The sequence below is a fragment of the Diaporthe citri genome (assembly GCF_014595645.1).
Source record: "Diaporthe citri strain NFHF-8-4 chromosome Unknown scaffold_1, whole genome shotgun sequence".
NCBI classification, from domain to species: domain Eukaryota; kingdom Fungi; phylum Ascomycota; class Sordariomycetes; order Diaporthales; family Diaporthaceae; genus Diaporthe; species Diaporthe citri.
In genome coordinates, this window is record NW_025064846.1 from 6,363,003 (window position 1) to 6,379,239 (window position 16,237).

General features: G+C 56.7%; 6 protein-coding genes across 6 annotated transcripts; 3 read left to right on the plus strand and 3 right to left on the minus strand.

Annotated features, from left to right (window-relative positions):
• Nucleotides 1–1,512: 1,512 nt before the first annotated feature.
• Nucleotides 1,513–3,131, plus strand: INS49_001691 (uncharacterized protein; the record flags this gene model as incomplete). The annotated part of the gene is made up of 4 exons (XM_043162515.1): nt 1,513–1,677; nt 1,740–2,181; nt 2,270–2,479; nt 2,584–3,131. 4 exons carry the CDS (start codon nt 1,513–1,515, stop codon nt 3,129–3,131), a joined length of 1,365 nt encoding a protein of 454 aa, XP_043031021.1.
• Nucleotides 3,132–4,536: 1,405 nt separating this feature from the next.
• Nucleotides 4,537–6,283, plus strand: INS49_001692 (uncharacterized protein; the record flags this gene model as incomplete). Its single annotated transcript, XM_043162516.1, has 2 exons — nt 4,537–4,926; nt 5,012–6,283. The coding sequence occupies 2 exons, from the start codon at nt 4,537–4,539 to the stop codon at nt 6,281–6,283; spliced, it is 1,662 nt and encodes a 553-aa protein (XP_043031022.1).
• A 457-nt stretch (nt 6,284–6,740) lies between these two features.
• On the minus strand, nt 6,741–8,576 carry INS49_001693 (uncharacterized protein; the record flags this gene model as incomplete). Its single annotated transcript, XM_043162517.1, has 2 exons — nt 6,741–7,556; nt 7,638–8,576. 2 exons carry the CDS (start codon nt 8,574–8,576, stop codon nt 6,741–6,743), a joined length of 1,755 nt encoding a protein of 584 aa, XP_043031023.1.
• An 826-nt stretch (nt 8,577–9,402) lies between these two features.
• On the minus strand, nt 9,403–10,014 carry INS49_001694 (uncharacterized protein; the record flags this gene model as incomplete). The annotated part of the gene is made up of 1 exon (XM_043162518.1): nt 9,403–10,014. The coding sequence occupies one exon, from the start codon at nt 10,012–10,014 to the stop codon at nt 9,403–9,405; it is 612 nt and encodes a 203-aa protein (XP_043031024.1).
• Nucleotides 10,015–10,469: 455 nt separating this feature from the next.
• On the minus strand, nt 10,470–11,344 carry INS49_001695 (uncharacterized protein; the record flags this gene model as incomplete). The annotated part of the gene is made up of 3 exons (XM_043162519.1): nt 10,470–10,525; nt 10,588–11,091; nt 11,272–11,344. 3 exons carry the CDS (start codon nt 11,342–11,344, stop codon nt 10,470–10,472), a joined length of 633 nt encoding a protein of 210 aa, XP_043031025.1.
• Nucleotides 11,345–12,745: 1,401 nt separating this feature from the next.
• INS49_001696 (uncharacterized protein) lies at nt 12,746–14,398 on the plus strand (the record flags this gene model as incomplete). The annotated part of the gene is made up of 4 exons (XM_043162520.1): nt 12,746–13,110; nt 13,182–13,258; nt 13,991–14,214; nt 14,330–14,398. The coding sequence occupies 4 exons, from the start codon at nt 12,746–12,748 to the stop codon at nt 14,396–14,398; spliced, it is 735 nt and encodes a 244-aa protein (XP_043031026.1).
• Nucleotides 14,399–16,237: the final 1,839 nt, after the last annotated feature.

A 16,237-nucleotide genomic window follows, 5' to 3' on the forward strand; every position in this document is an offset into this window, starting at 1 on the left:
GCAGGACAACCTGCAGTGCCACAATGCCACAGTACCACTGACTACGTCTCATCTTCTGCGGCTCTACTCCTAGCTATCACGTTCGTCCACTCCCGAACCAAGAGACATTCGCCGTCCTCAGCATCGCTTGTGCCACCTCTCCAGCAAAGCTGGCGGCGCCTCACACAGCCGCGTGCACGCGAAGAGAACGTAGCTTATTTAAGCACCGGTGAAAGGTGTTGCCTTGGGTGACCACCAATCTCTGAGCGAGCGCAGTTCCTCAAGGAGGCAGTCCCGATGCCCCCCAACCCCAACACCAACACCAAAATTTGATGCTGGGGTTTTCAAACACCTACCCTCTCTAGGACTCGTGTTGAACGCCTCGCGACAAATGAGAGAAGTATTCACCCATTGAGCCAGCAAGCTAATGCACGGCCGAGTGCTCGACATGTCATGCAGAGATTCAGTCCAATCACTGGCCCATGCCGGACAGCCAGGTCCCAGCCGATCCTCCCGCTAACCATGCCGAAGCTAGGACCGGGGGCTGTCAGATGCGCGGCTTGATGATCTGGAGCATCGTAGACAGGTGATCAAGGACTGGGGATTTTCAGTGGATATCAACCCTCCTCATTATTATGATTACCAGTATAATTATGGACCTGCTAGCCTCGAATCGTCACGCCAAGAGCGACGCATGCGGGAGAGCGGGAAAAGCCAAATAAATGAGCTGAACTCGAGGCACCAACAATGTCGAGGACGGGTCCATGATAATGTGGGGGAAGAGGGAGGCTTGCCCGAGGCTGGAAGGTGCCAAAATTTGAAACTTCCGCATCTCTCTTTTGCACAGCCTAGTGGCATCTGGTCCCAGTGGACCTAAAGCGAGAGGAAAAAAAAAAAAAGAAAAGGGATTGGCGATCATGACGCTCGCGGGTAGCATCCGCCCTCCCTCACGAGGGAAAGAGGCAAACACTCTACCCGGGGATGAGGCTGCATGGCTAGCACCCTCTAGACGCTCGTGGGTCCCAGGAGGCGCGATCCATCGTTTGCTGTGTACTCAACTCAACAATCCAGACTGGACGGGCGCTGAGCATGCAGGATATCTTGTGGCATCTTCCGCAAAGCTCGTCACCCCTGGCCCACACCCTCCCGATCGACCTAGTTCTTCTCTTGACCCCGTCCACATTCTAGCCTTTCTGGCTAGACGACCCACCCTTTCCGCCATCACTCCCCTGAGTTAGCCTCCATTCACGAGGCTTGCCGTCCTTGGGGATGGATGGGCGGAAAGGTCCTCGAGGCCATGGACTATATTAACAATAGTCCTCCCGTGTCCTCGTGGCTGATGGTTCTGTCCATTCCCGCCTGACTGGATATATTGTGAAATCAAGTTGATATCTCTTATGTGCCACCTTCACAAGCCATTCGTTCATCATAACCTCCCTCTAAAGCGCAGTGTCCTGAATTCCGCTGCCTTTCCTTCCCACCTCTGATTCACTTTCATCCACCTGTCTGCTCAGATCCGCAAACTCACTCAATATGGGTTTCCTCAGTCTTGGTTACCGTCGACCCGCCCGGGTGGACCAACATCGACAGTCTCTCGACTCCACAGACGAGTCCCTCCGATCTGGCAGTTCTGGTGCCTCAGCTGGTATCCCGGCGGCCCTGACCTTCGACAAGATACTCGATGGTGGCACCTGCCCGGTAAGCCGCTCTCACCAGAAAACCCACCAAGACACCCGAGGTTTCTGACACTCCCTGACCAGCCATGCACCATCCGCGACTTCATGAACTACCTCATCTATGTCGAGATGTCAGCCGAGAACCTGCAATTCTTTCTGTGGCACCGGGACTATGTTCAGCGCTTCCATAGCGCAACCACCAGTGATATAGCCCTCGCTCCTGAGTGGTCACAGGAGGAACAGAACGAGACGTTCAACAAGCTACAGAAGGAGCACCGTGATGGTCTCAAGCGCGACCCGGCTGCCACGGCCGCCATCTTCAAGGGAACGGATTTTGAGAAGTCTGGAACCATGAGCCCTTCAACCATCGACAAGCCAGCCCCCATCTTTCCAAGTAACAACCCATTCAACACACCGCCGCGTACGCCTAATGGTGATACCATGTCGAATTTCACGGGCCAGAACGCGATGACCTATCGCAGCCAGGCCCAAGAGGCGTTTGCGTCGGCGGGAACCAAGGCGCCTTGTAAGTGACAGGAAACACTTGCTGCTTGCACGTACACGTACACGCACACAAGCAGATAAGAAAAGGGTGCTGACAGGAAATGAAATAGTCACCATCCAGCCTTTCCGCGAAGAGATCGACCGTGTGATAGCAACATACGTGATGGATGATGCGCCGCGACAACTAAACCTCTCGGCGCGTGAACGAAAGCAACTGCTCATCGCACTCAGCCACACTACGCACCCAACAGCGTTCCGCCAGGTAGCATGGTCGGTGGAGAGCACACTCCGAATGCAGGCACACCCGAACTTTATTAGATGTTAGTAGAGGTCTTTTCCTCTCAGTTCCCCCGTCTATTGTGCTTTGCACTTTTTCCAGAACACATTACTTGAGTCCCCGTAGCAGGCCACTGACACACACCAGGGAGTATCTGCAACGGCAACACCGCGCGCGTCAAGTTCGCCAACCTGCTCGGGGCGTTCCTGATCGTGGGCTCCCTAGCGGCGTTCGTGCTCCTCACGCTGTCATCAGTGCCGCGCGGCTTCCGGGCCATCCCGGCCGTGGGCTTCGTGCTGGGCGTCAGCACGCAGGTGGCGGCGCTCAAGGGCATGTGCGTGGTCCTGCACGGGATGCACCACCGGCACGTGCGGCCGTGGGAGCTGTTCGTCGACGAGGAGATGCTGGACGACATGTCCTCCACCTCCGGCGGCGACGGCAAGCCCGCACAGCACGGCAAGAAGTCGTTTGACAGCTTCGGCAGCTCAAATAGCTACGAGGACGAGCCGTGGGTTGTCAACTATCAGAAGCGCAACATCGTGCGCAAGGTGTTTGACCGCGAGGTGTGGATCCAGGAGCCCGCCCTGAGGAGTATTCAGGACACCATCTTCGTGCAGGCTGTGCTTCTGGCGGTGGTGTCTGCCGGGGCGCTGACGGCTGTTTTTGTGTGTGTGCCCGGTGGGTACTTTTATTGATCGGGGGGAAGTGGCTGGGAGTCTCACTCGGCGCTCCCTTGTATTTGCTTGTTGGACAGATATTCCTAGCTGTCTGGAGCGTTCTTCAGGATTGTATGGCGTATTGTACGGATTCTTTGTGTGTATAATAATTCTTGGAGTTTCGTGGTCTTTCCGGGCTGGTGTTCGAGCAATGGGGGAGGGATGGATGTAATATTAATGGATGGGATTTACGACTGAACGGCCTAGGGGAGACTCAACTCAAGCAAGGTTTCATCAAGTGTGCATGGCTGCGGCTTCCTTGCTGGCCTTCGGAGTATGGAATACAATGTTTTTGTCAAACAGAGAATGTTTCATGGCCTCTCACACCCACCACAGCAAGGCCGGACCAAAAGTGAGCCAGCGCAGAGAGGACGCGGCAAATCTGGCCAGGGTAGTTATGCGTGCAGGAGCCATACTGCCTTACAAACCACCTAGGTATTGGTTGAAGGTACTTGCTGGCTGTGCCAGCGAAAGTCTATATGCTCCTAATGCCCGTAAACTTGACCACAAGCAAAGGCACCCGTGGCCACCTACCTAGCTTACAAGTTAGTTATCCCTGAGGGGCGAAGAAGTTATAGAGGTAATCCGGAAGATTGTAGAGCTAGCCCAGATTTTCATGAAATGTCATCTCAGTTCCATACGATTTTTAGGAAGGGGATGCTGGCTGTACAATCACCTCGGAGTTGCGATTGCGCAGTCGGAGGTATCGAACTATGGGGATGGCTTGATAGGAAGGACAAACCTTGCTCGGCCATTGACAGGTTAGTCCACGGCGCGGACTTTTGTGACAGGCACAGATCCAGACCATCAGACGACCCCTCTGCGCACTCCAACAGAGCCCCCGCTCCCCTGGCAGCCGACCCCTGGTCCCTGGAGCTTCCCCAAGCAAATCCGTCGTACCTCGGGTCGTCGGCGGGGTGTCCAAGCTCCACAGCAGCTTTTTGGGAGATCCGATCGGGGGTCACAAACCTGGAAATTCGACATGGCCATCCGGTCAACCGGAGCAGCTGACGGGCCACTGCCACTGCCACTGACTGTGTAGTACATGATACATAATCCGTCCGGGAGCGCTGCGTACAGCATGTGGCTGGCACTTGACCGACGTTCGTTCCCCGAATCCAATTGACTCACGGCGATCATCGCCCATCGCGATCCCTGCATCCACCGAGATTATCGCGAAGCCCGCGCGACTCGACTGCGACAGTCACAGCCCCGTTCCTGGCGTGAACCCGACCTGGCAAACCACATGCGCTGAGCACACAGATATCGCCTCGCCCTGTTGTCCTCTTGCCGGCAGCAGAACCACTCAGCCCAGGCTTATCTCCGTCCAGGTGGGTGTGACGTCGCGCTCACTCCCCGTGACCCTCGACCACAAGCCGGCAACATGACGGAGCGGGAGCCCCAGCTGTCGCACTCGGGCGACGATGCGACACCAGCCGGAACAGGGGCCAGGAGCACCGGCGGCATCACAAGCGGGGACACAAGCGAGAGCGCAACCGCAAGTGGTAGTGGAAGTGCCATCCTGGACCCGGCCGTCGACGCAGAGCAGATAGGAAGGCCCAGGACAGCGACCACCACGGCCGAGATCGACAGCACCATAATACACCCGGGCAGCGTTAAGATCAATGTCAAGGGCGCCTTTATCGTGGAGCAGGACTCGGCGACCCCCGTGGCCCAGAGCTTCAACGGCGGGAGGGGGTCGCCCGACCACCACCAGACCAAGGACATAAGGCTGCCCAACCACACAGCCGTGGTGAGCCACATAGCAGTGGACGTGAGTAGCCCTTGACAACCTCCTCCAGGCACCTGCCACCACCGCCCCGCCCGGCCAGCGCTGACAGCCTCTGCGAGACGCACAGATCGGCGGGTCCCTGGCCAAGCTCGTCTACTTCTCGCGCGAGGGCTTCTCCACCGAGCCCGGCGGCCGCCTCAACTTCACCATCTTCGAGACCGACAGGATAGACGACTGCATCGCCTTCATGCGCCACCTCAAGGAGAACCAACAGACCCTCAACGGCTCCAACCCCGGCCAGCTGATCGTCATGGCCACCGGCGGCGGCGCCTACAAGTACTACGACAAGATCCGCGACGTGCTGGGCGTCGACGTCATCCGGGAGGAGGAGATGGAGTGCCTGATAATAGGCCTGGACTTCTTCATCACCGAGATCCCGCGCGAGGTCTTCACCTACAGCGAGACCGACCCCATGCACTTCGCGAGCCCCGAGGAGAACATGTACCCCTACCTGCTCGTCAACATCGGGTCCGGCGTGTCCATGCTCAAGGTCTCCGGCCCAAGGGATTTCCAGCGCGTGGGCGGCACGAGCCTCGGCGGCGGCACCCTCTGGGGCCTGCTGAGCCTGCTCACCGGCGCGAGGACCTTCGACGAGATGCTCCACAACGCCGCGCTCGGCGACAACTCCCACGTCGACATGCTGGTGGGTGACATCTACGGGACGGACTACGGCAAGATCGGCCTGAAGAGCACCACCATCGCGAGCTCCTTCGGCAAGGTGTTCAAGATGAAGCGCGAGGCCGAGAGCGAGGCCGAGGACATGGGCGGCCTGAGCAACGGCGACATAGACCACGCTCTTCACGAGCAACGGCAGCAGAACCAGCAACAGACACATCATCAACACCCAGCAGCACCATCATCATCATCCGGCCCTGGGCAACCAGCACCAGCGCCGGCAGACACATCGCGCTTCTCCTCAGCCGACGTGTCCCGCTCCCTCCTCTACGCCATCTCCAACAACATCGGCCAGCTGGCCTTCCTGCAGTCGCAGGTGCACGGGCTGGAGCGCATCTACTTCGGCGGCTCCTTCATCCGCGGCCACCCGCAGACCATGAACACGCTGTCGTACGCCATCAAGTTCTGGTCCAAGGGCGCCAAGCAGGCCTACTTCCTGCGCCACGAGGGCTACCTGGGCGCCGTCGGGGCGTTCCTCAAGCGGCAGCCGCGCAACTGGGGCCGCAGGGGCAGCTTCGAGGAGGGCGGCAGCGGGAGCCTCGGCCTCGAGAGCAGGATGAAGGGCCGCGCCGACGACAGCATCGAGACGCCCCAGCCCGTCATGGAGTACCCCGGGACCGCGTCGACGGCGTTCGCATATCCTGGCACGCTGCCTAGTGCATAATCCTCGAGTTGATACCATACCCAGACGCTGCTGTTGATCTGGGGGGGCCGAGAATCTGTCACCCCCAGACAATTCTGGTGTGAGAACCGATGTATTGGAAGACATTGAATAGATGAGCAGCACAAACCGGCAGATATCCCGGTTGCTGCACACAGACTGCAGGGCACCTGAGGGTTGCACTCTTACTTCTCATCCTTAAGCTAAAATAATATCTTGCTTACTCGCATTCTTGCTGCAACAAGTAGAAGATGTAGTATCACTTGGAGTAGAATAATAAAGCGCCATGCACAATATGTCTAGAACCAGTTGCGAGGCGCGCAGAAGGGGCAGAGCCGCTGCAACTATCTGCAAGACAACCCAAAGGAAAATCTCAAAGAGAGCGCCCCAAGTCCAGAAGTGAGAGAACTCCGTGCGGTTCCGTGCTAAGCCGGCCAAGTGAGCCACGCATATATCAGTCTCAATTGTCACCAAGATCCATCTCCTCATCGAAGTCGTCGTCGCCGTAGAAATGCCGGTCCCCAAAGACATCAGGCTCTTCTTCGTCTTCGTGCTCTTCCAAGACGATCGGGCGGGAAGCAGCCGAGCCAGGGGCCGGTCGCGGCGACATCCGGGCAGAAGCAGGTCGCGGGCCAGGAGACTGCTCAGCCAGTACGCATGGCCGACCCTGGTGGATCTGCTGGTGTTCCCGTGAGAGGCCCGGGACAGTATGCAGCCGACACTGGCCGGCCTCGTCATTCTCCTCAATGCTGTCGCCGATGTGGTCGTCGGACGAGGGCCGGGTACCCTCGTCCTCGGCCACTCCGACCTTCTCCTTGTGCCCGTACAGGCGCCGGCCCAGCTCGTCAAGGTCCCGCTCGGGGACGAACGGCATCGGGCGGACCTCGACGGGGACGCCGCAGTGCTCCAGCTCCAGCTCTCGCCCGGACACCATGCTGATGGTGCCCCTGCCGCCGGTCACCTGCACGCTGCCATGCCCACCGTCAATCATCTCGGGTCGCCGTCGGAACGTCTTGTTAACGGGCCTCGCGTTCGTCTCACAGCAGTGGTGCCTGACGGTGGCGGGGATGATGCACAGCCTCTTGTCCGCGATGTCCCTGCCCGCCAGGAACCTGAAGACGCAGTGGACCGCGTGCGCCGCGCCGATGGGGCACTCGTGGTCCGGCCGGTGATAGTGCCGCGGGTACGGGTTCTCGAGGCTGGGCCGGTTGGCGTGGAAGAATACGCGGTGCGGCGTGGGGCACCGCTCCCCCAGGTTGCATATGTCCGCCGGGGGCTGTGTCCCCGTCATTGCTCGTTAATATACACCGCCTTGCTTCTTGTTCTCTCGGAGAGAGGGAAGTGCGGATTGACGTACCGGACCAGCCGGGATAAGAGGCTTGCACTTCCGGGCTTTCTTGGCTTCGACCACGCGTTGGAGCTCTTGCATTTTCCTTCTCACGTCTGGGTCATCTTCACCCTCGTTGAGAGGGAGGCTGATGCTGAAGTTCGGAGACGCATCCTCTGAAAGTTCCTCTTCAGGTGGTGGCGTGGCCAAGCTGATGCTCTGGTCCGGGACGCTCCCGACCTGCGGCATTCCCGTATTCGACGGGGTTGCAGTTGGTCTTTGAAGCCCCATCTCGAAGAATGTTGGAGCCACGGCTGCTAGACTGCGATGGAATAGTTCAGAGGTCCTCCGCTTTCCGTCGGGAAGTGCTGTCAAATTTTGGTACTTGAAGGAATCCTGCTCCACAATCTCCCGGAGTTCGACCCTTTCGACGGTAGTGGCATTGTCACTCAGACGTAAACGCTGAACAATGGCTAGGAGGTATATTTTCCTATCCTGCTTTCTCACTGGGGGGCCGGAGATGGTCAAGAGTTCCTCCTCGTCCTCACCGCAGTCGATCTTGCGGAACTTTGGGATCCAGCACACATCGTCAAGTGCCACGGTTATGGCCGCCCCCGTGCGCAGATTCACTGCAGCGATATTGGTCTGGTCCCGAACTGACACGTTCTTGTCCTCGCGGGCTGTCTCTGTCAGCCAGACTCGATCACCTTTGCGGTACCCTCGATCCGGTTGGGGCTGGATGAGGACCCCGTGGGCGTAGGTGCTGTGAGAACCGGAGCTGACTCTATTGACTTGGGCTGCTGGTTTGAAGCTAACTTCGTTCTTGTATTGGCCCTGGTCCTGCCGAACGAGAATCGCAGTACTGGGCTGGCGCTCAGGTGAGACAGGAGACTGCAGAAGAACTGTGCTAGAGCCGTCGAGGTAGACAGGGCGATAGTAGTCGACCTCGATGGTGATCTCGACCGTCATGACTGATCATTGAATATTGTCTCGCAAAGGTGGTGGCGCATGTCTGGGAGGAGAATATTCCAGAAGAGTTTGGGGAAAAGGGACATCCATACTCAGACGGCGACGTATCCTGGGTCTGGTGTGGTTACATTGATGACAGTACATGAACTCTCCGTCGGTCTCTTGCCATGCATTTGAACATGCAGATAGGGCCGAGGGTGCGCAACTTGTCCTATAGACAAATGCATGTCTAAAGCCAACGACCGGGATTGTGGTGGAGTCTGATCAAGAGGAGCGCCGGCTGGCCATCAACATCTGAACCTGGTCCGGGGCCAATGAAGCGACCCTACTGGCTGTGGAAGAGCCGAAAAGCAATTCGTAGGGACCCCTGACACAGAGCCATACGGTATGCCATGGTATCAGACTAATCAATGTATGTTTAGCAAGTGCCTGCGAGCGCCGATGGGTATCTCCGTCTCGAGTGCGGAGCGATCTGAATCCAGCCTAGGTCAGGCCGACACGCCCGAAATTTCGGGGGCCGCAGTACACAGCCCAACGCGAGTGGCAGGAGGTTGCACTTTCCAAGACACCACGAGAGATGTCCCGATCTGACCAAGCTCGTGCGGGCCGTTGGGAAGCCTCCCATCCCCTGACCTGGTCGAGAGTACGTGACGCAGAATCGCTGACTTGTGTCTCGTATGCAATTAGAGGGGTTCATTTGATGGCTCCTGTAACTGACTGCTAGGAGCACTAGCATTTGGACGCACTTTGCCGCTCCATTGTGCGGGCCAGCTGAGGCAGTACCGGGGATGGTAAGATTCGTCGTGCCTTGAACAGCGCTCCTGACTCATCCATTCTTCTTGCCGTCGTTGCCTCGCTCCTTCTCCCGCTTTTCTTTCTTCGACAGGACCTCCGCGATCCACTCCTCGACCTGCTGCTCCGCAGCCGAGTCGACGACGCCGTCCACCCCGTACAATGATGCTCTTGCCTTCCTCCTGAGATCCTCAATGTTGGATATGTCAAAAGCCCACATGAACCCGCCCGTCATCATGACTCCAAAGCTGAAGACATTCAGTGTTGCCAGGCCCAGAGCCTCTACCGCCACGAACGCGTCGTCTCCCTTGTCCTTCTGTCCCCGCGGTGGTATTACCGGGCCGTGATGACTCGGATGGAACATTTTCGGCGCCGACTCGACCATCCGGCGCGCAACAGCGCGTCGCGTGATCAAGGTCGAGAGGGTGAGAAAGCCAGCCCCGGCAGCAAACAGGCCCAACTGCTTTGCCGAGCGGCGGAATTGTTCTTCTGGTGAGTGCTGCGGCTGAAGTATCTGGGTTTGGGAGGTCGGCTGCGGTGGTGGTGGTGGTGGAGGAGGTCGTGCTTGCGTGGGCTGTTGCGTGGGCGGTTTGGCGGGCTCGTCAGTTCCCATCCATGACGAGAGGAGCTTGGCCAGGATAGGCATTCCTGCGTTGGTTCGAAGCCAGCAATGGGGCTGCAAATGGGCTTTGGAGTATGTAGATTGGCCTTGAGGAATCCCGCCACCGTGACGAGCACGTCGATTCCGTTTTTTAATCGGTTTGTTCAGTCGGTAGCAAGTTTGCTCCTCGAGTTGGGGTCGGTCGGCAAGCTTGGGGAAGGTGCACCTTCGTACCCCTCTATATGCAAATATCGGATAACCGCATATAAGCCATCGTCTCTCAAAAGGGATCACATACAAGATGTGCTGCTCTGTGCTTGGAAACTGCAAACAGCATGACCAACCACACACGCATTGCTTCTGCCCTCCCGAAGGAAGCAGAACTAGAATGCAAGCAAAGGAGCCACTCCCAGCGTCCTCACCTACAGCCCGTGGTATAGAATCCAAGCCCTTGATCCACCCAGCCAGCAGGTACCCTCCCAATCCCCCGCCGCCCACCATCACTGGATGTCCCACGTGTTGAGCCTCCCCAGATTCAGAAATACTTCGGGGTGATCTACACGGCACAGGTCAGCTACTTCTCGGCCCCATATAAGCACCACGTCCAGGGTATCGCACCTTTTCGCTGCTTTATGCAGGCCTCATTGGCCACTTGCAGATGGCCATACAAGTCCGGGTTGTAGTAAAAGTGCGGCGTCAACTTCCGCAGTCCATGTGGCACGAAACGTCTCGGGCATTGGTGGTGGGGTGAGGTCAGCCCTGCTCTTGTCCGCTCCTTGGAACGGGCATAGGTGACCTCGCTGTCGAGGATGAAGTGTTGCTGCAGATCGCCCTGTTTCAAAACCTCGGACATCTCCTCGGTATATTCCCGAAGGCTCTCGGGGAACGAGAGGTCGGCGATGACGTAGACTAGTCGGAATGTGTGCTTCAAGTACTCATGCCGCACATCTCGCGATCGGGCGTGCTTCTTGTCGAAGGCCTCGGCGCCGATACTCTCCTCCCAGAAAGCGAGGGATTCCCGCACCTGGACCAGGCACTTGATCCGATGCTGGTAGTGTGTGAAGGCAGCATCGGCGCTGCCTGACCTCGCCAGCTTTTTCAGGCCTGCAATTACCGTGAAAGCTTCGACCAGATGTCGCCCAGCACAGCGGCAGAATGCTTTGAGTGTCGTGTCTACCTCATTTGTTGGCCTGGCTCTCTCCTGCTTGGCTTGTAGGGCTCTGATGCGCCCCACTTCTGGTAGGGTATCAAGCCGATCGAGAGCATACCGGTTAGATATGAAAGGCAGATCTTCTGGCTGACGATCTGGATTCCCGTGGCCGAGAACACGAAGGCTCTCCTCCAAGTAAATGTCTCTCAGGGTGCTAAAGTTCATGATGTCGACGATGACCAGGGGATCAAGGGATCGGTGTCCAGTTGAGGTCTAGGCTCACGGTGGGTTCCGCGCCACAGCCTCATGGACCGGCTTGCAGGAAGCTTGGGATGATATAGCACAACCGTGATGAGAAGCGGCAGACATCACAAAGACAGACCATGCTCACTACCACTGCGTGATCAAACAGGCAAGACGGGGCCCAAGGGCATTCATGTCCCATCCCAGCGAAGTCGAATCTCCGCCAAAGAGGTCCCGCCTGGCGAAGTACATTTAGCAGCGTGCATACGTGTAGAATTCCGGACGAGGGCCACTCACTAGTGGTCCTCCCCTCTGTTGAAGCATCGTCCAGTGTACTCCAGCCAGCCAGAAAAGCAAAATGTGAACCCACCGTCAAGGTCTGAGCGCTTGAGGCGGCTTGGAGACTTAGACTTCTGCAGGCGACTGATCGTCGCGTGTCACTGCTGAAGAATTTGAACAAGCGCAGGGCAGCGCAGGGAGCCTTTCTCCCTGCATAGTCCAGTCCATGTGTCTGCCCAGGCAGTTATTTCAGGCTCAGGCTAGTCGGTCCAATGGAAGCGTCGTGATTCCAGGCCGTTGCGAGCAGAAATGGGGCGTCTGAGATTGCCGAGGCGGGGAAACGGGACATGTCACAAATGTGTGGTGCCACACGAGCTCCTAGTAATGTTTGATGCAGGCCATTGTATTCGAGGTCGTTGCTTATGTGGACTTTTAACTCAATTTGCGGTGGTCCGGTGGTCAAGGTACCGTCGAGGTGGTCGTGGCAGAAGAAGCAAGTCGACCTCTGCAGGTGAGGGGGTGGATGGGTGGAACGGTTCCAGGTTGAGGAAAGACCCTGTCTGACAAGCTCAATGCCGCAAGCACACTAACACAGCCTGGTTCCTGCTGTACGCACAACTAACTCCCGCACGCCAGACCCGGACACAACACAACAAAAAGAAAAGAAGCAAGTCCAGTGTGCCAACAACCAGCTTCCATACGATTCTCGCAGCCGTGTGGCGTATGCGCAGACGCACATCATCATCCGTGCCCCCGTCTGTCTTCTTGCTGCCGCAGCAGCAGCAGCAGCCTCCACCGCCAACATCGAGGCCGGCCTCTGGCTTCTCGCCCTTGACCACCCAGAGCAGCCATAACCGTCATCCACGGGCTCACGGGGGGCTTCTGTTGCCCACTCCAGGCTACACGCATCGATCGCATTGTGATCATCAAGTGGGACCCGCGTGAGGCAACGGCCATCAGAGGGCGCCTGAAAGGCTCCCGTTCAACGGCAAGCCGTCTGCTCGCGGGCACGCAAGCCACTGCAAGAAGCAGCCCGTCTTGCGCCACGCCACTCAAGCCTGCTTGCTGTGCTGCATCGTGCCATTCCCCATCGAGGAAGCCGATATGCCCAAACAAAAAGGCAGCAAATCTATCGCCAAAGCAAAGCCCTCCAGTGCGCCCGCAGCTGTTGAACCACCCTCCTGGCCCGCCTTCAAACCCCCGCTGCCCCTGACCGATCTACAGCCGGAATCGCTTCTGGACGACAGGGTTGTTCTCATCAGGAACTTCTGGCCCAGGTCGCTCTGCCGAGACTATGCCTCCTTCTTACGATCCCTCCCCCTCACCACCACGCCCGGCCAGCCCAAACGAGGGGATGCTGTCAGGGTGAACGACCGGTTCCAGGTCCACGACCAGGGCTTTGCGAACCGTCTATGGCTTGAGACAGGTCTACGGGATGTGCTCATGGGCGATGACTGGAAAGCCTTATGGTAAGTGCCTGCCATCAAGCCACCACATGGCCCGGCGAGCGCTAACGCTTGGCCTGCTGCACCTGCAACAGGGGCGGAGACCCCGTGGGCTTGTCTCCAAACATCCGGATTTACAGGTACAAGCCCAAACAATTCTTCGACGCACACTGTAGGTTCAATTGGCCCAAGCACGGCTTCTGCTTCCTGTCACTTCTCCCTCAATCATGCTGCTCGGCTATCTGGCTGCCGTGCGCAGATCGCCTCGCCCAGCGTGTTTTGCTATCTTCAACGAAGCTGGACGGACAGATGGACCGGCCGAGACCCAAGTGGACTCGACTAATGCACAAAATTGCAGATAGTGTCTGCAGCCTGTCATCGAATTTAGCATCTCGATGTACAAGACATAGATATCAGCATGGGAAATTCGAGGGATTTGGCCTTTGATGCGGCCAGGCCACGCATGATCCGCCGCTCCCACCATGACTATCCCCTTTCCCTGTGCATGTGCATATGTAACTATGACCATCAAAGGGGACGGGCAGGTACACCGCTTTGGTTTTCATTGTACGGCAAGCTCATGCAGGCTCTGGGACGAGCGGCAGCGGACAGGGAGGCTCCTCTCGCCCAATTTGCCACTGGCTTCTTGCTACTCAACCATCAGGCCGAGCTGCGTTAGAAACCCAACGGATCACGTCTTGCATTCATTTTCGTCTTTCCCTCTGCTCATTTACAGATCGCGATGCACACTTGGTTTCATCGATCTTTGTATTTGACCCCCTCTGCCCGCGGGCAAGTTGCACAACATCGACGCCCGATGTCCACTCCGGGTCCTGACGTTCCCCACGGGCAGCCGAGACAGCCTTGGGCATCCGTGGCCATTCTGATAACGGGTGCATTGCAGACGACGATTCCAACACCATCATCTCCGATTTCGATCAGGGACAGCCCATCACCACCAAGACGACGTGGACTCTGCTACTGTACCTCACCTCGGAAGCGGACGGGTGCCGAGGCGGTGAGACGGTGTTCTTCCCCAACGACCGACGAGTGGCCAAGGAGGAAGTTGCCGTGGCGCCTGAGACAGGCATGGTTCTGCTCCACAAACATGGAAACGACTGCATGCTTGTGAGTGACCCTTTACCCTGTAGCAATTTGACGGCGGGATTACCGGCGCCTTCACCTCATGCGGCTCACCCGTGCCATGCTGTGGTAATATTGCTAATTACAGCTCGAGTTCTAGCATGAAGGTCGCGAGGTCACTGCTGGGGAGAAGTGGATCATTCGGAGCGATGTATGCGTCCGTAAGTAGCTGTGTCCAAATTGTACTCGAGAAAAGAATTACCACCCGCCTAATTGCCTCCTGGTGGAATCTGTAAGGCCGGCTGCTACTCCTCAGCTGCATGTTCCTTCCCAACAATTGTCGTCGTTAAACACGCCCCTTTCAGTCCGTCAAACCCATATCCCCCTCCCCTTCACATCCTTTCAGTTGTTGCCGACATCCATGGGAATGATATGCTTGGGCCTTTCTGGGATCGTGCGGATTCGTAACGAATCATATGCTTGGGAGCTGTTGTCTCCTCCGCGGAGAACGATTCCGATCATCAGACCAAGAAGACAAACATCCGAAGAAGGCATAGGGCTTTATTGTATGTATGGGGGCCGCGGCAACCAGTGCAATAAGTGTACTACTTCAAGGATATTGAAGTTCATCCGGACAACTAGGTCCGAGATCCACATCAGTACACGTTGGTTGCTTCTCACCGTCCCCTCAGCTCCGCAACCACTCCCAAGCGGCAGCAGTGTTGCCATCTCTTTACATAATATCCTCGTACAACACAAAGCCATGCCTCTCCATTAAATCATCTATGGGAATTCCGTTGAGGTGGCGAAAGTGACTTGCTTCTGACGGGGGTTCTGTCCTGGTGAGCCCGACAGATAGTAACGTAACTCAGGGGGCACAAGGTGAGGATGGTGTTGGCTTGTCTTGCTGCTGCATCTGCTTCCGACATCATGCGTGGAGGGCCAATCTATCATATTGACTCGCTTCGAGGCTTCTTGTACAACAAGTTCAGCTCCTCAGATCGATCACACACGTCGCCGCATGCTTTTTTCCAATCATGCGCCGTAGGCTGGCTTGTGCACACACCTCTCATGTGCAAGATTTTCTTCGGTGCCGTTGCATCCAGGACCTGGCACTGAACTTTTCACCGACCTTTATTGTCGTGGCGAATTTTTGATTTTGCCAGTGCATGAACTGACCGAGTTCGATTTTGAGACGGCTGGGCCTGGTTTGTGAGAGAGGTGCTGTCTCCACGATTTCAAATCGAAATCATGGAGTCAAGCTCTAAGTGGTGAGCATTGGGTTGAAAACCTGTTCATTTGCTTTGCTTGTAATGTTGCTAGCACTGAAATACTCAGATCGATACCAGACCTTGTCTTAGATCTAGACCCCAGGGGCGGATATTTCAACATGACAAACTTGTTCTATCTGTCTTGGTTGCAATCAATATGTTTCCGGATGTTGTGGCCACGCGCTGTTGTGTCAACAATAGTACCTAGAGTCCGTTCAAAATACTCAGCAGCAATTTTTCATGGACTCATATGCTGCGTGACTGATATGCTCTAGGGTGGACGAATGATCTCCCAGACTCTGACGTCGGTCTTCGACCTCAATCAACACGAATTCCTAACCACAATCGAAGCCAGCAATCCACACCTAGTGCGACGCGCTAAGTATTCTCCCCGTCAAGTGCAATGTTTTGGTCAAGATATAATTTTAAAGAAATCGGGAACCATACACCCGACCTCACAAGCTAGATATCTAGAGGCCTGGAGCTCCTGCTTTACAAACCAATTCACTTGTATCTGAGTGGCGAGGGCAACTTTGCCAAACCTCGTCGGCGATGCCTTCGTCTGAACCCCGGCAGATGCGAAAGCGACAAGTCTGGCTCAGATGAAAGGATCATCGAAACCCCGAGGTTTTCTGAGGCAGAGTGGGCCAACCCCAAGTGACTCTCGATATGAGGGCTGACGTATTCGGTGTCACCGTCTCGTACCACTGTGCGAGACCTTTGAAGGGCTAGCTCGACGATTTCCAGCATCTGTTCAATTGTGTGATTAAATGTTGAATCAACGGCGGCATCGCTGA